The sequence below is a fragment of the Grammomys surdaster genome, unplaced genomic scaffold (assembly GCF_004785775.1).
Source record: "Grammomys surdaster isolate TR1022 unplaced genomic scaffold, NIH_TR_1.0 166, whole genome shotgun sequence".
NCBI lineage: Eukaryota > Metazoa > Chordata > Mammalia > Rodentia > Muridae > Grammomys > Grammomys surdaster.
The window spans coordinates 14,865,653-14,889,185 of record NW_021604614.1 but is presented as its reverse complement, the minus strand read 5'-3'; the positions used below and the strand labels follow the sequence as shown (position 1 = coordinate 14,889,185).

At 44.8% G+C, this 23,533-nt stretch overlaps 1 protein-coding gene across 3 annotated transcripts in view; it reads left to right on the top strand.

Moving 5' to 3' along the window:
• The window catches only part of Tmem116 (transmembrane protein 116), a 34,846-nt gene extending 11,313 nt beyond the window's left edge, over nucleotides 1-23,533 (top strand). The window contains exons 2-11 of one of the 3 annotated variants that reach the window (XM_028766185.1): nucleotides 52-98; nucleotides 947-1,010; nucleotides 1,380-1,511; nucleotides 10,283-10,387; nucleotides 15,178-15,227; nucleotides 16,731-16,814; nucleotides 18,411-18,543; nucleotides 21,949-22,093; nucleotides 22,542-22,615; nucleotides 23,327-23,533. In XM_028766185.1, the coding sequence (XP_028622018.1) occupies nucleotides 52-98; nucleotides 947-1,010; nucleotides 1,380-1,511; nucleotides 10,283-10,387; nucleotides 15,178-15,227; nucleotides 16,731-16,814; nucleotides 18,411-18,543; nucleotides 21,949-22,093; nucleotides 22,542-22,615; nucleotides 23,327-23,533 (1,041 nt within the window). The remainder of the gene's footprint in view (nucleotides 1-51; nucleotides 99-946; nucleotides 1,011-1,379; nucleotides 1,512-10,282; nucleotides 10,388-15,177; nucleotides 15,228-16,730; nucleotides 16,815-18,410; nucleotides 18,544-21,948; nucleotides 22,094-22,541; nucleotides 22,616-23,326) is intronic. The other 2 variants (XM_028766186.1, XM_028766187.1) reach the window with 2 other exon arrangements.

Below are 23,533 nucleotides of genomic sequence, written 5' to 3'. Positions count from 1 at the left end.
TCTCTCTCTCTCTCTCTCTCTCTCTCTCTCTCTCTCTCTCTCTCTCTCTAGCTTTTTCCTGCAATACAGTGGATACAGTTTGCTGTGGCTACTCTGAGGTATGTTTTTTTAAGTCTCATATCATATGACTGATGAAATCTCATGACCAGACTGGAGAGCTCTCCACATATTCCTACTCCTGAAGATTGCGTTTTACTTTTTAGTTAGAAATTATTTCCTATGTTGATAATTCCTGACTCGTAAACTCGGGGGCCTGGGAAGATGGTTTAGTGGATAAAGTGCTTGTTTCCTGAGCATGAGTGTCCAAGTTGGGATCCCCAGGAGCCACATGACAAGCCATGTGTGCTGTTCCCAACCTGTTAGCTCAGCTTCGGGAAGCAGGATAGGGGGTAGAGGCTAGCCAATCTGTAAATCTGAGACCTTCAGGTTCACAGAGGGAGCATGTCTCAGAAACTCAGTGGAGCTGATGGAGGCTGACAGCAGCCTCCCTCTTCTGACTGCTCACCACACCTACACCTGGTAAAAGGTAAAAACAAGAACCAGAGGGAGGGAAGGAGAGCAGTCATCTGAAGTGAGCACTTGCTCAGGCAGCCTGATCAGGCATTCACCTCAGCACTCTCAGCACTGTGTGGTGAGTGCTGTAAGACACCATGGCAGCTGACATCTAATCCCAGCACTTTGGGACTGAGTTAGGACGGCCACTGAGTTTGAGGCCAGCCTGGTCTGCACAGAGGGTTCCAGGCCATCCAAGGCTACATCCTGAGAGAATTGGGATGGTAGTGGGAAAGATGAGCATGGCCCGAAACAAGATGGCATACAAATCTACAAAGCACTCTACGGTAAAAAACATGTGTGCTATATTTTATATCAACTATGTCAATAAACAGTAAAAGTCAGAGTCTTACCACCACTGTGATGTAATGGTCGTGGTCTGTGTCTCTCTCAGTGTTATAGGTTCCAGCTCACTTATCACCTACATCGTGTTCCAGAACCCACAGAAGGCTGCAGAGGTGAGCCATCTCTTTCTGTTGAGTTTGAACTGTTGTGACTTAGCCTTCAAAGTAAGTGCCAGGAAAGCACCGGCCCTCATTTTATAGATGGGGTTGTTTTTTTTTTTGTTTGTTTTGTTTTTGTTTTGTTTTGTTTTGTTTTGTTTTTTTGAGACAGGGTTTCTCTGTGTAGCTCTGGCTGTCCTGGAACTCACTCTGTAGATCAGGCTAGCCTTGAACTCTCAAACTCAGAAATCCACCTGCCTCTGCCTCCCAAGTGCTGGGATTAAAGGCGTGCGCCACCACCGCCCGGCTATAGATGGGATTGTTTTCCCCTGTCCATAGGCAGGACATCATTAAACTAAATGAAGATTTTGTGGCTTTTGACAGATAAAGCCACTCTTGTATCTGAGCTTCTCTGACTTGCTTCTGGGAATTTGCTGGCTCATAAAGGCACTCATATATGGAACTGCAGCAACCCACAAGGACAGCATCTGCTATAACCTGCAGACTGCTGGAGAGGTAAGCACCCCTAGACTCAGCCAACACTTTACCATTCAGATTTGAGTACAATTCAGATCAGAGAATGGAAATGCAAACACATTGATTATTGTTATACTTTGATACAATAGGCTTTTTTATCATTTTTAATTTTAAAAATAGCTACTGCAAAAGTATGTGGTGGCACATACTTTTAGTTCCAACACTCGGGAGGCAGAGCCAGGAGGATTGCTGTGAGTTAAAGACCAACCTAGTCTATCTAGTGAATTCTAGAACATTGAGGGCTCCATAGAAAATCCTTGTCTCCAAAATAAAATAATCAAAAGAAAAAAAAAAGGAAGGAAGGAAGGAAAGAAAAACTACTCCTGGGCCATGTTGCAGTTTTGGGAGTTGGGGTACTTTGCCCTTTCTGGAGCTTCTCCACAAGGACATCAGAGCCCTCAAGCCCTACACTTCCATGTTTGGCTGTTAGCACCTCACTCCCTCTGGGAGAATACTTACTTTCTCCTGCGTGTCGTCCTCTGCATGGTCTGAGCCTGGCCACTGCCTTGCATTCAGTCTGAGTGAATAGCTACGTTTACGTCTGTCTTTCTGCCACTTGTTCATTATTATGTCAAATCTCATTTTTGTTATTTTTGTTTGTTTGTTTGTTTTTCGAGACAGGGTTTCTCTGTGTATCCCTGGCTGTCCTGGAACTCACTCTGTAGACCAGGCTGGCCTCTCAGAGATCCGCCTGCCTCTGCCTCCCTAGTGCTGGGATTAAGGGTGTGACACTCCTCACCCACACACACTAAATCTCCTTACTAGCTCATACTTTCAACCTTAAAAAAAACTCAGTGGAGGGTCGTAGTTAATAGTTCTCGTTTGAGCTTGCCAGACTAGAAATTCAAGTGTTATGACATCAGTTCAGCATGAGCTTCTGTCTCCTGCCTTGATGCTATTGTGTCGCATTGGTCCCCAGCCTCCCTTAGAAGTGCATTCATTCCACTTGTAGGAAACGGCAGCTTGTCTAGGACATCTATGTGACATGCCAAGGAGCTCAGTGGTGTCTAGGTTTCATAATTTTACAGACGAATGCAAATAAATTCCCTGGGAGGTGATATAATGTCCCCAACTTTGTGTGTTGGTGATTAAAAACCTTTAAAAAAAACTGGGTGTGGTGACACATGCTTTTAATGTCAGCACTGAGAAGGCAGAGGCAGGTGGATCTCTATGACTTCAAGGACAGCCTGGTCTGCAGGACAGTCCAGGCTATTACACAGAAAGAAAAAAAATTAAAACAAATATCACTTAAGTCTGTGAAATAAATATCACTTGAGGAAAAAGAAACTTGGTAAAATATGATCTCAAAGATAGGTTCTTGGTGCCGGGAAGATGGCTCAGTGGATGAGAACACTCATCCTCACAGGGGCCTGGTTCCTTTCTCAGTACACACTGAGGTGCCCAACCTGTGAGTCCAGTTCCAAGGCTTCTGGCTTCCCAGGGACCAAGCACAAGTATGGTGGACACAGACTGAAGGCAAAACACACATACACATAAAAAACCTCTAAATAGCCGGGCGGTGGTGGCGCACGCCTTTAATCTCAGCACTTGGGAGGCAGAGGCAGGTGGATTTCTGAGTTCGAGGACAGCCTGGTCTACAGAGTGAGTTCCAGGACAGCCAGGGCTATACAGAGAAACCCTGTCTCGAAAAACCAAAAAAAAAAAAAAAAGCCAACAACAAAAAAACCCTCTAAATAGTAAATTTAGCATCATTATCATATCATCAGTGTGGATGCTCTCCGTGTTCTCTTAGAGCAGCTCTGTCACCAGCCTGTGGATGGCGCTCTTGGGATAGGCTGCTTAAGCTTCAGGAAGCAGCAGGGTTTTGATTTTTTTCCTTCTCTGCCAGATGGATAGATGGACATGGGGTAGAAATTGGGTTGGTTCCCCTTTTGTTTGTGTAGCTCAGTCATGTGACCGCTGTGCCCAAATCTGACTGAGATAATGGGAGTTGTTCATGGAGCCCTTAGCTGTAAAGACAGGCTTGGTCCAGCTTGAGTGCCTGGGTCCACTTAACTGAGCTGGAACACAGGAAGTCAACATTGACTCAGACCTAGTCCTCTGTACCAGGTCTTACTAGGAAGCCAAGTGCTCAGAGAACCCAGCTATCAGAAGGAATTCTTGCTTTAATTAATAGGATATTTGGGGTTTTCTAAGGGTTATTTTTTTGTCAACTCAGCCACCCAATCAGTGAACAGGTCTTCTGGTGCCAGAGTCAAGTGTGAGTGATGCCTCTTCTCTTCCTGCACACCTCCTCCATTCCATAGTCGGAGATGCTGCAGAGTCCTCAGTAGACAGCTGTTTGCTTGTTTTAAATTGTCCCCTAGGGCAAGCCTAGGCTCAGGAACAAATTCTGTCTTTTCCCAAAGACGGCAAGCACTGCAGTGCTCTGCTCAGACTTCTGTGTGGCAGGAACAGCTGCTGTGTAGAAACAAGGGCAGAGGACAATGACAGTATCACAAATGGGTGTCCTGAAGTGTTGGGTTTCTATTTCTTAAAAGAGCTAGTGAGCTGATGTGAGATGTCAGTTGGGGTGCACACCACATGGCGTGATGTCTGTGGCTTGCAGGTGAAGTGTAGAGTTTGCAACTACATAGTCCTGACAGAAATTCCATCCTTTCAGACTGGATGGTATAGTATGTGATACTTGGGAGACAGAGTCAGGCAGATCTCTGACTTCAAGGCCAGCTTGCTCTATTTAGTAGGTTCCAGGACAGCCAGAGTTATATGCACAGACCTTGTCTCAAAAAACAAAACAGCATAAAGAAGATATCCAATTTAAAAAAAAAAAGGCAACAATGCTGGGCGGTAGGTAGTGGCAAACTTTTTTTTGTTTGTTTTTGTTTTTTTTTCAAGGCAGGGTTTCTGTGTAGCCCTGGCTGTCCTGGAACTCACTCTGTAGACCAGGCTGTCCTCGAACTCAGAAATCCACCTGCCTCTGCCTCCCAAGTGCTGAGATTAAAGGCGTGCGCCACCACTGCCCAGCTCCATCTTTTATACTTATTAGCTATCTACTTTTTTTTTCTTGTAAAGTTAAATTGTTACTGAAAAGATTTCACAGGTGTGATTCCTTCACCTTCACCAAGGCCACAGAAATTAAAGATTCCACAGGGCAGTCCTGGCTCAACAGAGCTGATTCTTAGTCTGATGATCAGCCTGCTTAGCAAAAAGAGAGACCAGCTAAATGTTCTGACCCACTCTGCCTCAGTCAGACCTCCCTTGCAAGCAGAACACCTTGTCATTAGCAACTGGAGAGCCTCAGAGAAGCTCTGTGCTCCCAGTGGGCACCGTATTGATCATCTGTGCTTTGGTTCTCAAAACTCCGTCAGCTACTCACAGTTAAACAGGTTGGCTGCCAGCAAACTCGCACTGAGAGAACCTATGGCAGTCTGTTTTTGTTTGTTTGTTTTCTCATTTAATACATTTAATATGTAAAACAGCAAATGAGAAACTACATTCTAAAAGCCTTGGAGAGTCCTTGAGAGTCAAGAAGGGAGTCAGATTCAGCAAGACTTAGTGGCCAGTGCTGGCTCAGACTTCCAGCGTCTGACCCTGGCTGGCTTACTTTAGCCATATTTAAGCACTGCACAACTCTGGAAAAGAGTTTCCTAATGATAATTTACTCAGTCCTGAGGCTGCAGCAAAGCCTTGACATATTTCAAAGATGAGTTCTTTGGCTCAGAAACAGTGATCAAGACAGATAAGAGTCTAGAGAGAATGGCTGGAGTCCGGAAGTGGCCTTTGCCACGCAGATGACATCATAGAAGTTACCCAGGCCATACAAGTGACATCTCCCATAAGGATGGGTTTTATTGAGCAAGAAACAACACTCAGGTTGAAGGTGTGAGGAGGCTGAGTCTGGGGTAAACAGTAGATCACCTCTGTTGAGGAGACAAGTCTGTGTGGTCAGCACTCCTGGTGTCTCCTCTGTTGTGAGGGGTTAGTAATATTATCATTGTTTTGTGAGAGGAGTCCTCCAATTAATTTAAATATAAAAGCAGTATAAAAGCTTTTCAACATTGAAGGCATTATAAATATTGAGATTTTGACATAATCGACAAAAAGATTAGAGTAAGTAAATACTTATTGAAGACTTTTCCATGGGAACCTTGATAAAGGCAAGGACAATTAATTTTAATAGATTAATTAATTTTAGTTAATTAATTTTGTTAATTAATTATTAATTTTATTTTAATTAATTAATTAGTTTTACTAAGAATTAATTTTACTTGCATTCATCTTATAAATAAGCTATCAAGAATATCAAGATTTGTTTATTTGACAGGATCCCATAGCCTCTCTGATGTGGAGATTACTGTGAAACTCAAGCCAGCCTCAAACAAGTGGCAATCCTCCTGCCTCAGCTTCCAAACACTAGAATTACAGGTATGTGCCACCACATGACACTTCATTGAATACCAAGATTGTGAGCCAGGGCTGGTGGTTCATGTCTGTAACCAGCACTTTGGAAGTAGAGACAGGAGGAGTTCCAGGTTGTGCTTACCTGCATTGTGAACTCAAGGCCTGCCTAGAAGACAAGAGACCCTGCCTCAAAAACAGACCCTACAAAACACACAGAAAGTCAAGACTCTGAAATTAGACATTTGGATATACTCTACCAAGTATGAGGAAGATGTGGGCAGGCAGCTCATTTCTCCTGGCCTTAGTGTAAGTTGTTAATTTAATAGTAGAAGAAAAGTAGCTTCTGATGCTTGATGGGCCTTTCAGAAGCTCTTTTAAAGTCTTTACTTTTGAGCTGGAGAAATGGTTCAGTGGTTTAGAGCCCTGGCTGCTCTTCCAAAGGACCTAGGTTCAATTCCCAGCCCCCACATGGCAGCTCCCCTCTGTCTGGAACTCCAGTTCCAGGGATCTGACGCCTCACAGACATGCGTGCAGCAATCTACCAGTGCACACTAAATACATAAATACATCTTAAAAAGAGAGAAAGCTTTACTTCTCTTATAAAATCTGGACGAGATGTTAGCATGCACTCTGCTGAAAGGCCTGAAGTGCAAATGTAATCGTTGTGAAAGGCTCTCCTGCCTTCCTCATGGGGTCGTAATTAAATAGGTGTTTGTCTGGTGGGATTCAGAAGAATAAAGGTGGTGGGTTTGACAAAGCAGAGCAGGAGACTTGATGATTCTCTTTGAGACTGAAGGTGTGAGCACTGACTATAATAATCCACACTTCTGACTCCGTCTTTCAGGCTAAGGAGAGGAAGGTTTGACAGCTGTCCAATTCAGGAATCTGTTTCATGGTATTCTGGCTCCCTCTACTGTCTCTGAGTGAAATTACGTATTGGGTTTTTTTGTTGCTGCTTTTAATATAGGATCTCACACTAACGGGCTAGAACAGAACTCAGTCTGTATCCCAAGCAGGTTTCTTTTCACTCATAGCAGTCCTTCAGCCTCAACCTCTCAAGTGCTCTGATTACAGACCTAAACTACCTTACTGGCTTACTGTTCTTTCCTTCCCCTCCTGTCATTTTCCCTCTTTTAGATGTATGTCCATGAGTGAGTGTGCATGTGTGTGACGTGTCAGTGCAAGCATGTGTGTGCCTGGGATTTGAAATCAGGTCCTCTGCTTGCAGATCACCTGCCCTTACCCACTGAGTCATCTTCTAACTCTCTTGGAATTTTTAGATCGGGTTTTATTCATGTAGCCCAACTGGCCTGGAATTTGTACTATATAGCCATGCAGGAGAAACCAGAAGTAACAAAATTGATGCTATAAAGGATTCACTAAAATTTTGCTTAGGAATACTAAGTCACACAGAGTAGAGTCTGGCTAAGGCATCCCTGCCTGCACTATGCCTGGAGATGAGTGTACAACCACTGCTTGTTAGAGAGAACTGAACCACACCGACTCGAGCTGAAATTCAGGGCTGCTGAGAAAGCCTGTTAATGTCTGTTTACCAAGACTGACCTGATTAGGTACCAATCCCAAAACAAAAGGAGATAACCCTGATTTACAACCAGCCATTAGGCCCCTCCCCATATCAAAGAATTTATCTCCAATAGGGAGCTCAAGGTGTCAGCTTGGGGTCACTGCTGTCGGTAAGTCTTGGGATGACCCTGGGTAATGACTGTTTGCAAAGAACAACAGTGCTGGTGTCTTTTAAGTGACGCTGGCATCGTCTTTGTTGTTTAATCTCATGTCTGCCTAAGAGGCCAGTCTTACAGTCTGCCATCCTTTTTTAAGCTGTTCAAAGTGTAACCTGAGGTCAGGACCTGGAAGAGATTTGAAGAGAGCAGCTTAGGTGGAATTATCAGCCTCAGGCGTGTATAGGCCGGTAGCTTCCGGTAGTTTCCTGTCTGAAGCTGCTCCTCTTCTCTGGATTAGTCAAAGCCAGTCCTGTGCTATTACTAAAGGGATTTTTCTTTATCATCCTCTAAGTGTGTTTAGGGATTTCTCTCTGGGAAGGTGTATTAATTATGTAACAGCCTAGGATAACCTTGAACTCAGGACCATCCTGTCTCTGCTTCCCAAGTATACATGTTGATAGTGCGTGTGCATGCACTGTTCTATTAAGTTAACGTAATATAACCTATTATATTAAACTTATTAACTTTCTTTTGGGGGTACATTTTTACCTTTATTTTCTATGGGTTTGAAACACCAAAATGGCCTCACCCACCTTCAGTATATAGCCCCATGTTCATCCCTTCCTTTGGTGTCATCAACTCACCTTTTCCTCTGCAGTGTAGACCCCAAAATGCACACCTCCCTAATTAATTTAGACACTGTGATTCTCTTCAGACCCTGTGTGGATCATCCCATCACTCTTCAGTGTGCGCTGGCAGTCAGATGCTTTGCTTCCTGTCGCCCTGGCAACCGCTATTTCAGTCCACACTCTGGCCCATAGGCACTATCCTTAGTAATGGACCTTCTGTGTTGTTTCAGATTTCTTTTTCTATATGGGTAAGATACTGTTTCCAAGAGTTACTTAGGCTAATTATGTCTGTCTATCTGTCTGTCTCTCTGTGTGTGCCCACACAGATACATACATGTGTACATGATGCACCCACGCACATGCATGTGCAGGCCAGAGGAAGACCTTGGCTGTCCTGTCCGCCTCTGTACTTTATGCCTTATTCATTGAGACAAGACCTCACTCACTGGATAGTGAGATCCTGGGATTCTTCTGTCTTTGTTCTCTAATGGGAGCACATCGTGTGTGTGTGGGGGGGGGATGTAAGTCCCAAGGATTGCCAAGCTTGGTACCAGTTGGGTCTACCTGATGAGGCATCTCGCCAGCCTCTGTAGCTCTGTAGGTGCTGGGAATCTGAACTTCTCTCATATTGGTGTGGTGAACATTTTATCCAGTAAGCTGTCTCCTCAGCTCCAGGTTTTGCTTCTATGAGGCTGAAGTGTGAATCCTGTACTTTAACTGTAACATGAATTCACCCGCTACATGGTGTCATGTGGATTCTCTGCTATCCTATGAATTAGCTCTCTTGTTCTTTTTAAAGACATTTTTTGTGTGTGTGTAAGCGTGTGTGTGCAGACACACACATTTGTGAGGCTGCCTATACAGTCCAGAAGAGGGTATCAGAGCACCTAGAGCTGGAGTTACAGACAATTCTGAGATGCCTGATATGGGTGATGGTAACTGAAGTCCCCTGCACAAGTAGCATTTTAACTGAGTCAGCGCTCCAGTTCCCATTCTAAATGTCATTACATTTAGTTGCTTATTTTGTCTATCTAAGCTTATGTGCCATGGTGTGTGTGTGTGTGTGTGTGTGTGTGTGTGTGTGTGTAGGTAAGAGGACAACTTGCAAAAATCAGTTCTCCCACTTTTCAAGTCCAAATCTCAGCTCTGATACCAGGGTTGCAGTAACTGCCTTTCCCTGCTGAGTCATCCTTCTAGTACCTGATTTTTTTTTTTAAATCTTTTAAAATCACTGCTGGGGATATATCACTTGACAGAGTACTTGCTTTGCATGGAAGCCCTGACTTCAATCCTAGTACTCCATAAACTTGGAGTGGTGCATAAGCATGGGAGGTGAGGCAGGAGGATCTGTGTGAAATCAAGAGGCTAGCCTGGTCTATAGAGTGAGCACTAGGACAGCCTCTGAGGATTTCAGGGTTACAGCTCTTCTAGAAAGCAGCCCTCTAAGATGATAGACAATGAAACACCTTGTGCACATGTACTTTATTTGGAGTGAATCAAGGGCTACATATACATATACACATACACATACACATACACATACACATACACATACACATACACATACACATACACATACACATACACGTACTTACCTTAGTGGGAAGGGGTTCTTCTTAGGGTGACCTTTCATTAGCTGAGGCTTAAGGTTCTAGGGATACCTCATTTGCATGGAGAGATATTCGAGGAAGTTGAACCTGTAATTTTGCCAAGGATTATGTGACATTCCTCAGGTAGAAGATTGGGGTCAGGCTCGCCAGATAGGACGGAGTAGGGGAAGCCCCGCTAAGAGAAGGGAATCCACCATTTTGCACCAAGTTCAGGAAAGCTGTCTAGACATGGTAGGTTACGCCTTAGCAGTGAGTTGCAACACATGAAAACAACAACAATAAACAAATTGAAAGTCACAGTAGAAACGGATTTCTGAAAGTGGAGTGGTTTGGTGGGAGGGGGTGGTGTCTGTGTTTCCGAGAGGTGAGGTGAAGCTGAGTGGTGTGGGGTGTGGGTCTCACCTGAGAATAACGGATTAAGGAAGCTGGAATGGGACACTGACGGTGGCCATGTGACTCTCACCTAGATTTTCTACCTTGCGTCACTCCTCTACACCGTCAGTTACATCTGGTGTCTGTACACAGAGCTGAGGAGGAAGCACGGCCAGTGCGAGCGGAGCTCAGCTGCACAGGTAAAACATCATGTGGAGCCTGGAGCCAGGGGGAGCCCGTCCCAGGTGCCCAGTGACCGATGAGTGAGTGTGGAAGCTGACAGCAGTCTGTTTTCACGGTGTCCGTCTGTCAGCATCGCTCCTGTCAGCATCACCTCCTCCTCCGCCCTTGCCACACAAACGGTGTTCTTGTTGTTTCATTTTGTTTTTCAATACAGAGTTTCTCTGTGTAGCTCTGGCTGTCCTGGAACTGAATCTGTAGACCAGGCTGTCCTGGAACTCACAGAATCTGTAGACCAGGCTGTCCTGGAACTCACAGAATCTGTAGACCAGGCTGTCCTGGAACTCACAGAATCTGTAGACCAGGCTGTCCTGGAACTCACAGAGATCTGCCTGCTTCTGCCTCCCAAATGCTGGGAATAAAAACATGTGCCACCACACCTGACTCCCACAAAAGGTTTTAATGTAGGAACACTGTTGACACTATTGCCATTCCTGTTTGATTCCGGAAGGGAAATCTTGAGCTCCATGTCGCCCTTCAGTGTCACTAATACAGGTCAGGAGGAAGGGCAGGGCAGGTGCTGTATCTGCTGACTCAGGCTTCAGTGTGACGTATCAAAGGAGCGTGTTCTGCTCTGCTGTGTCTTTTCAGTATGTGTGTGAGTGAAGCTGTTGGTTTACAGAGAGGTGGAGGGACGCTTCTATGATAGTCAGAAGCCAGGAAGCATCCAGTATTACAGGAAGAGAGAAGACCAAGCCCACAGTGTCTGGGTTCTTCCGTGTGTGTGTGTGTGTGTGTGTGTGTGTGTGTGTGTGTGTTTTACACAGCACACAGCCTGTCTGTTGTGAGTGTGGTGATCCACCTCTTGGTAAACTTGTCAAGTCGTACAGTCATCATACCCATTTCAGGATAGTTCCTTCTCCAGTGAAATCTTTCAAGATACATACCATTAAGTCCTTTACACCCTCTGCTCCAGGCAGTCAAATGTATGTCCCGTTCTACAGACATGCTTCTGGATACTTCATGTAACAATAATGCTGTATGTGTGTGCCTATGTGCATGCATTCGTGTGTTTGCTTTCATTTAGCATGGTGCTTTCAGTTACTTTTTTATGATAGAGAGGAAAGTTTTCACTGTAGATATGAGGGAGAGTACAACCAGAGGCTTCTGAAAGAGTCTAGAAAAGAGAGAGAAAGCAGTGGTTTAAACATGACCAGCAGAATGGACAGGGCCATGGGGACCCGTGGGGGAGAGGGAGAAGAAGAGGGAGGACCAGAGAGGGGGCCCAGAGAACAAAGAGCAGCACAGTGTTTTTAAAGGTCATGCATTTTCAATGTATAAACAGTTCATTCTTTCTACTTCATTCTTTATATTCATCATGTAGTACATTGAGTTTCTTACTTTTTTACTCTAGTTTTTTTGAGATAGATCTCATGTAGGTGTGGCTGGCTTTGAATGGGCGGAAACTGGTTTTCGGCTTCTGACCCTTCTGGCTGTACCTCCCAGGTGCTGGGATTACATATGTGGACTCCAAACCGCAGCCTCTTATCTCTGGTGCTTTGAGAATATCACTGATGACAGGTGACATACTTGTCATTTCTCAGTTTTTATTTTCAAATATCTTTACATTTTTAAATCTTTTGTTTGTTTGTTTTGTTTTTGGAGACAGAGTCTCTCTGTGTAGATCTGACTTCCCTGGCATGCACTATGTATAGCAGTTGGGCCTCAACCTCAAACTCACAGAGACCTCCTGAGTGTTGCCTCTGCCTCCTGAGTGTTGGGGTTAAAAGGGTATGCCACCACACTTAATTTAATCTTTTTGTTATTTTGTTTGTGAGACAGGGTTCCATGTAGCCCAGGCTGATCCCAGATTCACTAGATAGTCAAGGATAACCTTGAACTTCTAATTTTCTTGCTTCTACTTCCCAAGTACTAGGACTGTAAATGTACTACTCAACGTGCTGTGTGAGGCTGGAGTTGGCCCCAGGGCTCCTAGAATGCTCGGCACCCTTACCAACAAAACACAGGCCCATTTTAACACGAAACACCTTACTAAATATTCTAATCTCGTATCTGCAAAATTCATTATTTTATGGGTTTTTTAAAAGTAACCTTTTGTTAAGAGCATGATATAAACAATCTAGAAAGCCACTGTCCCCTTTCCCTAGAACCCGCATATTCCATAGGAAAGTCCCCCAGTGGACACATGAGACAGCGCAGTGAGTATTTGCTGTGTGAGTAAGTGGGAGGACGTGAGGCGTAAGAGCGTCAGCGACGAGCTCAGAGTCATCAGTAATGCAGGTGAACACAGCTCCCTCTGCAGTCATTTAAAAAGACCGAGTCCAGATCCGAAATCTCTACTGCACGTTCCCTCTGTCTCTGTCCTCAGTCTGTCTGTTGTAGTGAGTCTGAATCTGTTTCTGTGTCTGTCTGTTCTGCACACGGGACTTTGCTCTGTTTTTGTTGAACAGCACAGAAAGCATCATGAGGAGGGAGGCAGAGTTTACAAGGGGTGAAGTCAGTGTCTGCAGGTGACCAGACAACAGACATCATTGTGTATTAGCTAACTTCCAAAGGTTGAGTTCACGCACACGGTGAATGCTAGCTTTAGAGGGCCGCTTCAACCTCTTCATAGTCTGCTTCCAGCAAACAGTATATGTGCATTGTTCTGGGTCACTCATCTGTTGTACAGCCGTGGGTACATCTTCTCTTATTGTGCTTGTTTGAAAGGCTTTTGCTATGTAGCCTCTGCTGGCTCACAACTCACTCTATAGAAAAGGCAACTAGGCCTCAAGTTTTTATCCTAAAGTTAAGTATTAATCTGTGTAATCCCTGGTGCCCCCTTGCAGCACCAACATGCTGTGCTCTGTGGAAATGTCATCTAAACGGCTGAAGAAAGTCAGTAGAAGGTGTGCACTGTTAAGGAGGGTTCGGAACAGAGAATGTTCTCTCTTTTTTTTCCTCTGGTCCCCCCTTCTCTCTCAAAGGACAAGTGAAAAATCACTGAAATTTAACATGAAAAGTGCCCGTAAGTGACATCCTAAACAAGGTATTACAGTCTATACACAGCCAGTCAACAGCACTTCTCAGAATAACAAAAACACTTCTTTGAGGCAGGATTTTACTAAGTACCAATTGTTGGCCTGGAACTCTCTGTGTACACTAGGCTGGCCTTGAAGAGATCTGCTGCCTCTGCCCTCCAAGTGCTAGCTAGCCCTGCAGGAGTGTGACATCACAACTGGTGATAAGCAATCTTCTCCCAGCAGCCACCCTGAGAGACCACTGAGCACTTGTAATGTGGCTGCAAAATGAAGGAACTGAGTGGGGGCCTCAGGCTTTGAGGCAGAGGCTCTCTCCAGAGCCCTGGCTGGGGCAGGACTAGAACTTGCTGTGAAGTTTAGACTGGCCTCTAACTTGCAGCAATCCCACTGCCTCTGCCTTACACACTCTGGACTTGGAGGCATGTGCCATCATGCCTGGCAGCTGTTGACCTTTTCATTTGATTCAGTGTTAGTTTCCACGTAACCCCTGTGTAGGTAGTGGTTGCCTGTACAACTCCACTCTGCTGCCATTTTCTTTTGCTTACTCTAGTGGTCCACAGGCACAGGCATTCTGTAACATAAGCTTGCGTGGTCTCTGCACTTAGGAAGGACCTGTGGCTTCCTACACTTTCCCATGCTTGTCTGTATAACACTGGAGTCCTTGAAATGAAAGCACTGGGAAGAGCTGGGCATCTTCTTCCTTAGCTTTGGGTAGATGAATGCCTAAAAGCACAGCAGCTCCGAGGGTTTCACTCACTCAGAATCGTGGGGCTCAGCTGCTCGAGTGTGAACTGCAAACCCCATAAGGCCACGAATATTTCCATTATAATACTGAGTTCATAGCAATCATGCTGCTGTAAATCGTACAATATCTGATGCAAGTGGGAAGTATTCATTAGTCTGTCTGTCTGTCTGTCTGTCTGTTTGGGAGTGCTGTGGATTTGAACCCATGACTTTTCTATAACAAGTACATATTCCACCACACTATGTAATCAAACAAGTTGTGTATGTAGTGTATGTGTAGCTGTGTGCCTGTGCTTCAGTGTGTAGAACTCAGAGGTCAGCCCCTGCTGCTCTCCTCCATTGCTCGCCACCTTTTTTGCTCTTTGTTTTTGAGGCATTGTTTCCCACTGAACCTGGATCTTGCCATCTGTGCTAGTTTGATTAGCCCATGCAGCCTCCAGGATCTGTCTGCCTTCCCCACCCTCTCCACAGTCCTAGGGCTTCTGGCACGTGCTGTTGTGCTTGGTTTCTTGCCTGGTGCTAGGGCTCTGAACTCAGGTTCCTGTGCTTGCTCAGCAGGTGCTTTAGCTACGGAGCTGTTAGGTCTCCAGATTTTAAATGGTCTGACCTCTAGAATGCACTGGTTTCTTTTCAAGGGCCCCTTCGACTCTGTCATGCCAACATTGGCCTGTTAATACTTTATACAGGTTGACTTATGCATAGCTTCATTCATCTAGACCTTTCTGGATCTAAAAGAAAAAAAGCAACCCTATGATTTTATGAATGCCTTTATTCCTTAGAGAATTTGATTCAGCACTCAAATCCTTGATTAAATTCCGGATGCTTCTATGTGGATTTTGTTGTTGTTTGTTTATTTGTTTGTTTTTAGCATAGTAATATAGATAAAACACTGTTATCTCCAGTACCAAGGGGACTGACTGACTCTATAAACAACGTGTCACAGGAGCAGCAAACACTGACAGGTGGCCGTTGCTGTAAGGACTTTGGCACTGGTCCTAGCATTTTTCAACCTGCTCTTTTCACAGGTGACAGACTATGCTTGTCAAGGTGGTCACATAATGTTCCTTTTGTCAAGGTAAGATTGTTGTTCTTCCTAGTAAGGTAGCAAGGGAACAAATGGCCTGTCACTCTTCAACACCATCATCACTCCTGTATCTTTACAGATAGGAAGCAACAAACATGTGAGCAAGGAGTCCTTCCTTCCTTCCCTGGTTGGATATTAGCTCCAACTCTATAACAATCCTGTGTGGCTTTGAACAAACCTCTCCTTTGCATTTCTGTGTGTGTATAGGTGTCTGTGCATGTGGGTGCATGCATGTGTGCATGCATGCAAGCATGTGATGGCCGAGCTTGGTGTCAGTCTTTCCTTCCTCAATCTCTAGCTTATACATTGAGACAGTCTGTCACTGAACTCAGGGCTCAGCATACCCGCTAGCTGGACCAGGTGCCTTATTCTGGGTATTCATATCTGTCTCCTATGTCAGGATAACAGGCAGGCCTTAATATCCACCAGCTTTTTGTGTGGGTTCTGGGTAACCCATGTATCCCACTGTACCCCCCTTCCATCCCCAAGCTTATGTGGCAAACACTTAACCCTGTGAACCCAAATCTCAAGCTATGACCCTGTATGGGAATTCTACTCCAGAAAGGATCTAGATTTCACACAAAGTAGTGGTCATCAGCTCTAGACTTTATAACTTTTGCCCCAAATCCCTTCTAGGACGATCAATGGCTGTATTTAAGTGGATAAACAGCTGTCCGCTTAAAGAGTAAGCACATGGACAGGTAAGGAAGGGGTTAACCTGGCCATTGCAGTGTGAAGGAGACCATGCACACTTGTTCCATAGTTTTCTTTCACTTAGATTTTTTTTCAAGTAAATTTTGCTTTGTTTTGCTTTTTTGATACAAAGGCATGCTATGTATGTAGTTCAGACTGGCCTCAGACACAAATCCTCCTGACTCAGCTTCTTTCATGCTAAGATTACAGGCCTGCATTACTACACCCAGACTCGATTAGACTTCAGTTTGTTTTCTTTCTTCCTATTTAGACTGTGTGTGCATTGGCATATGTTCATCACGTGTGCGTGAGGAGTGTGTACACGTGGAAGCCACAGGTGCTGAGGCTCTCACCCTGCACCATGGTTGTTGAGATAGTATCTCTTACTGAAGCAGGAGTGTACAAGCTGGCTAAACTACCTAGCCAGTGAGTTTTGAGGACCAGTCTGCCCCAGCCCCAGGGGCACAGGTAGACAACTATGCCCTGCTTTTTCATGGCTTTTTCATGGGGGTCAAACTCAGGTGTTCATGTTTGTATAGCTAGCAACTCTTACTGAGTGTGCCAACTCCACAGGCCACCTTGAGGTCCTTTAGATTTTTATCTGACTATAATTCCAAAGAGACTCAAGATCTTCTATATAAAATCAATTTCCCACCTTAGTTCTCCAAGGGAATAGAAAATGAGGATGGCTATAGTATTCAGTGTTTTTCTTCACGTATGTTGGGGGCTGGTGAAGTAACATGGTTGCGGGAAGGGCATGGACATTTCTGGATGATTGCACAGTAAGTGTTCTCCTCCCAGCGTGCTGCTGCTGCTATTGATGACACCTGTGTTCGTTTTGGGCAACGTCAATGAATGTTTCCACAACTTCAGCCAGAGCCACAGGTAAGGAAGGACCACCTCTCTGGTTTTCATTGGTTCTTTTCTATAACAGAGTGAAGTGGGTGGGTTCTACACACATTGTAGCCAAAGAGTCTGTTTGTCAGCTGTAGAATGGTTGCTGGCACAAAGACTTGGGTTGGATCCCAGCATTGCAAAGAATGTGTGTGGTGGTACACACCTTTAACCTTAGCACATAGGGGACAGCAACAGAAGGTCAGAAGCTCAAGATCATCCTGAACTACTTAGTTTAAAGCAAGCCTGGTCTACATCAGACCATGTCTCAAAAACAAAAATAAAAACAAAAACTTGTTTTTTCTTCACTTGTTTTCTTGACAGGGTTTCTTTGTGCAGCCCTAACTATCCTAGAATTCACTCTGTAGATCAGTCTGGCCTCAAACTAGAGTTCCACTTGCCCTGCCTCCCAAGTGCTAGGGTTAAAGGCGTGCGCCTCCACATCACCTATCTAAAGCTGCTTGTTTTGGAAATGAGTTATAGACATTTGAGATGCAGTCATGCTGAAGAGACACGAGGAAACATACGATAAAACATGACTTCAAGATAGCTCATCTGTGGGAAGGAGCACGATGTTATAGGTGCAGGTACTGGGGTCTGGGAATCACCACATAAACCATACATACTCCAATCTCACTTAAGCAAGAAGAGTTTATTGAATGCACCGTTATACTGAGTGTCTCGGACCATAGGAAGGAAAAACCTAACTGTGGCACCAGTCTGTCCTCAGGGCAGGCTGTTTATAGGAAAAAACAGGTTCAAAAGTTCAAAGGCAAACGGTGAAGTGATACAACATTTTTGGCTAATTAGACAATGTATTATCAGCTAACCTTTAAGCTGATTGGTCCTGACTGGGGTACAGAGTGGGGTGGAGAGGTGGTGAACAGGGAATTTTAGACATTGAGATAACAGGATACAGGTGATTCAGCCATAACTTTTAGGCTTATTAGTAGCATTCCCCAGTGTCAGCTATGGATAATTGCTTCTGAGAAGTGGAGTCTGAGAGACTGAACTTAATTTCTCTTTATGAGCAAATTGGAGACTGAATACAAAATGGCTACAAATATGTTAAAAGGAACAGCCCTCAACAACAGGCAAGAGGCAGGAACATGAGAAGCATAGTTACTCACTGTGCTGGCTAGTTTTATATTAATCTGACAGTTGCTGGAGGAAGGAGCATCAGCTGAGAAAATGCCTCCATAAAACAGGGCTGCAGGCAAGCCCTTAGGGTATTGTCTTCATTAGTGATTGACATTTGGGGCCTCATTCAGTAGTGGATTAAGATGTGGAAGTGTAAGCCAAATAAACCCTCCCCTCCCCAGATTGCTTATGGTTGTGGTGTTTATCACAGCAGTGAGGTTCACTTTTTGTTGCGTTTCTCCTGTCTTTTTTTTTTTTCTTTTTCGAGACAGGGTTTCTCTGTGTAGCCCTGGGTGTCCTGGAACTCACTCTGTAGACCAGGCTGGCCTCATACTCAGAGATCCGCCTGCCTCTGCCTCCCAAGTGCCGGGATTAAAGGTGTGCTCCACCACCACCCGGCTGTCTCCTGTCTTGTAGCGCTGTCCTGTACATTGGTTCTCTTCCCAGGTGTATCCTAATGCACGCACCACCATCAGCTACAATTGAGCCTTCCACCAACACGTCTGTGTGCAGCACACTCTATCTCTATGGCGTTACTGTTTTCCTGGCCAGCTTTTCCTTCAGCTTCCTCACCATCACGGTAATATACCATCCCGTCTGCTGGGTAGACAGCAGTGTTCAAGGCTGGAATGATGCAAGGCGCGCTTGTGGTCCTAGCACTAAGGAAGGGGCTGTGAGATTGTAGCCCAGTTGGTAGAATAGAGCATAGGCGGTTGAGGCAGGGGATCAGAAATTGAAGGTCATCTTCAGGTACGTATTACCATATTGCCAGTTGGGCTGTATATGAGATCCTTCTCAGAAAAAATAATTAAAAGAACATGCCTACAAGATGTTTCTTTGATCCTCATGAAGATCCAGAGCAGAAAGCTCATACAACTCAGATATGTCCTTTATACAGGTAAAAAGTAACAGTCTGGGACATAGGACCCACACTTTAACTTTCCAGATAATGACAGCATATCCCTCCCTTCCCCCCTTCCTTCCTTCCTTCCTTCCTTCCTTCCTTCCTTCCTTCCTTCCTTCCTTTCTTTATTTGGAGAAGTGTGTGCGTGTGTGTGTGTGTGTGTGTGTGTGTATGTTTTAGTCCACCTGTCCTGGAACTCACTGTATATACCAGGCTGACCTCGAACTCACAAAGATCTACCTGCCTCTGTCCCCAAGTACTGGTATAGAAGGCATATACCACCACACCTGGCCTGAAATCACCCTTGTCCTTCCCTTTCAGCCACATGTGCATGTGTGTTAGTTTAACTGGGGTGAACTGGCTCAGTCCTCATCATCATTTACTCAGTCAGTACCACTGAATGTTACAGAATTAAAGCAAGGACTTTAGCCCTAGTGTAGGGTGTGCACACTGTCAACCGACAGCTCAGACTCATTCTGCAGCCTCTCTGTTAGTGAGCTTGAACAAGATCTGATTGTGGGGAGGAGGAGCCCCGGCTGTTGTTCTTTCTTGTTTGGTTCTTTTTGAGGCAGTGGAGGGGGAAGAGTGGGGGGAAGAGTTGGTCTTATAGATATTTAGGGTTGCTGTATAATAAAACATTTTCCTGTCTTAAGTCTAAGTCACTTAGCTGCAGTCACTAAAGGCCTGTCTGAATTCCTCTGGAGTGAGGAACTGTTGAGCACCTCATCCTAAAACAGCAGGGGAGAAGTGAAAGGATTTGTTGCTGGAGCTCCTTCTTCTGAGTCAGCCAGAAGCCTCTCTGGATAAACTGGTTAACTCTTTGTGAACCAGAGAGGAAGGAAAGGAAAAGAATTAAGATGCTGTATACAGGCAAATATGCTCAGACACATATACATCCAAACAAACACCCACACTCTGGCCAGGGCCAGACCGTCTGTCACAATCAACTCCACAAGTATATGCATGCTTACACACATATACTCTACACACAGACATATAGACAAACAGACATACATGTTTGGATGGATGGATGGATGGATGGATGAGTGGATGGATGAGTGGGTGGATGGATGGATGGATGATGGATGGATGGATGATGGATGGATGGATGATGGATGGATGGATGGATGGATGGATGGATGGATGATGGATGGGTGGATGGATGGATGGATGGATGGATGGGTGGGTGGATGGATGGATGGATGGATGGATGGATGGATAGGTGACTAGGGTAAAGCTCCCCAAGCTAAACCATTCAACCAACAACCAACAACTCTCTTTTCTCTGGTCTTTTTATGCCTTCTTAGACAAAAAATTCTTTAGAAAATTACCTCAGAGATAAAATGTTACATAAAATGGGAGTTACAGAAGGGTGTTGATATTAAGTTCAAAGCAGTGTTTCATCATAACATGCTCAGTAAAAGTTCAAAGCAACAGGTTTTACATGGCCCTGCCTTATCAGGGTGCACACCTGTGACTTGATCCTTGGCCCTAAATGTTTTTCTTTGAACACAAAACTGTCCCAAGTCTATTTCTCTTATTAGTGTGATTATGGAAGCTCATTGTGTTTCTTATTATGTAGACTTTACTTACTATTCTGAGGAGTGGGCACATTCTCTTCCTGATTCTAACTTTATTCAATCTTTCTAGCAACTAAGACTGTCTCTAAAAACTTTCTTCCTAAAATTATTTGAATCAAATTAGGAATTCTATAGAATTATTATCTATCTGTCTATATAGGCCCATAGAGGTCTGTTCAAAAGGGTGGGCTAATGCCTAGTGATAATTATATATTTAATAATAATAGGAAAAACATATTAATAGTAGGAATCTTTCCTAAAATAGATTTTTCCTGGGCCATGCCTACCAGAACCATCATAGATTTTAATCCAAGGTAGAGCCATCTCAGGAAGATCACCTGCTAGTTCTTAGCTTTTCCTATGATGGCCCCTGACATGGGGACAGTGCAAAACTATGTCAGGAGCTTGACTCAGTCATTTACTTTACAATTTAGGATAAAGTGAATGCTGGGTTATATTTGGAACTGGCTGGGAAGAGAGTTGAGTCTGCTCAGACTAGGCACTCTGACAGTTCTAGGCTTACGTCTAAAACAATCAACTATCTCGAGTTAAAAATGCCCTAGAGCTGGTTGTGATACAGTCCAAACTCAGAGGTAAAGCAGGAGGATAGCCTGAGGTGGGGGGTCCTGAGGGGTGGGAGTTGGGGAAGCCTAAACAGTGAGCCCGACTTAACACAATAGCCAGCTAGATCTTGTAGGAAACCCCTGCAATACCAGCACTTGGACCAGGAGGGCAAAACCATGCCTGATCCTCTGAGGATAAAAACAAACAAAAAACAAAAACTAGAGTTGAAATCCTGAATGTTCATTAAAGCCTTTGGGGTGTTAAACCTTGGACCTGAGTTGTCAGTACAACTATTCAGATTTGGTAAGATTTTTTACCAAGATTATTGTCTGTTTGTGTCCCAGAAAATAAGAATGTTGTGTTTCTGAAACGTTGCCTGGTTCTTCAGCTGGCTCATCCTTAGCAGATCCCTGGGGAATGGGGAGAAACAGCCTGCATTCCCTGTAAGGATGAGAGAGGTTTCCTAAAACTTCTCTTTGCTCAGAGTTGAGAACTTAAGCTCAGCCTTCGCACTAATGGACCTCATTAAGCATAAAACGAGCGAGGAGAATCTCTAATCAGACATTTCAAGAGATGGACTAGTTAGAACTTACCCTTAGCTCCCTGGGTGGGACAGTAGCTCATTAGTAGAGTGTGTACCAACCGTGTACCAGTCCCACCTCCACAAGAAAACAACACGCCTTCTGTATAGACTGTGATTTGTCTGAGGCCTGGGGAAAGCTGGGGTCGATGATATTCACTTATTGAACATGAAAACCAAAAGTCTGGTTCCTATCTGTTTCTCTAAGTGAAACTCTGGGTCTGGGCAATTCCCCAGAGCTTGCTTTCAGGGTGAGGGTAGGAAGATGGCTTTTCCTGACATGGCTCCTTTAGAGTGAGCTTTCTAAAACGTTTACTAAGCCACAGGCCAACTCTTCATGATTACGCTCATGTTTAGGTCTTACTCATCCGTGCCCAGATGTTATATAAGAAGTTTGTGAAGTCGATGGGCCTTCTGGAGAGTGAGCAGTGGGCAGTGATTCACACTGTGGGTCAGCGAGTGTGCTTCTTCCCAGTGGCCTTTGTGTGCTGCTGGGGCCCAGGTTAGTATCTTAGTCAGAAGAGTTGGCGATGAAGAAGATGACTGTGGGGTTGGTCAGACAAAACAATCTCATCAAAATCCTAACTGCATATTCCTTTCCAGCTTGTAAATTTTATTTATTTACCTATTTTTTATTTTGGTTTGGTTTTGTTGTTTGGGACAAGGTCTCATTATATAGACTAGGCTGGCCTCAGATTCACAGAGATCCACAAATTCACAGAGATCTCTGCCTCTGTCTCAAGTCCTGAGATTAAAGACGTGCACCACTACACTGGGCATTAATCTGCAAGTTTTAATCAGTAAGGACTAAAAATCGAAGGCCAAAGGCTCAGAGGCTTGTACAGTCGGTTAACCTTAGCAGTGATCTTCAGCATGCTGTAGCTTCTGTCCAGGAAGTGCTCAGGCACGTGCACTGAGAGCTGACAGCATCTCACACACTGTGTTTGCAGCTGTCACATTGCTGATCATGAAGCTGACCGAGCCTCAGGAGACCTCCCTGCACATGGCCTTCTCTGTGCTCCAGGTAATGCCTTCCAAAGCCACCATCTCTTGTCTGAACCTCTGTGCCCTGTTCTCCTGTCCTACCATCTTAGAACACAGTTTTCCTTCACTGTGTGTCTTTGTGCATTGCAAAGAGAACATGTGATTTTTCTATGCTTGCTTGTAAGAAACATAAAGATCTTCACAAAGGTGCAAGTACTTCTGGGTGTGGTGTGGAGCACTGGGCAGCTTTGTTTGGATATGTTGAATAAGCTCTCACAGGTTGTGCACAGTGAGGCACAAGCAATGCTAATACTCCCCATCCAGAGCAAATCAAATGGCTCAAACTGTTCCAGTGAGTGGCGGACAGTGAGGATGCTTGTCCTCTGTCCTCCATTATCAGAGGAAAACCTTTGTACTGTGCTGATTTGGAACGGTGGTCTCTGAGAAATGGATCCATAATTGAAGCTACTGTATTGCCATCATGTATCCACTAAGCAGTCTAACTAGCCGTGTGCTGTCTACAGCAAGGTGTAATGTCAAGAGGGTCTGTGTGAGCTTGGGTATAGTTCAGTAGCTCAAGTGAGAACATCGCACATAGGAGGGACTCCCCACCCCCCCCACGCGCGCGCGCGCGCGCACACACACACACACACACACACACACACACACACACACGATGTGTGACCATGCTTTATAAATAAAGATTTAACAGGACTGAAGGCTGGGCTCCCCCACTCTCCATCTCCTCTAGGCTCTCACAGCAGCGTCCCAGGGGCTGCTCAACTGCGGCATTTATGGCTGGACACAGTGCAAGTTCCAGCAGATAAAGTGTGAGCCTCGCCGTGACGCAGACACTCAGACCCCACTGCTGTGCTCACAGAAGAGAGTTTACAGCAGAAGCCCAAACCCACCGGAGTCTCCTCTTGCCTTTGCTTCCAGCTCTTCCACCATTCTTTGA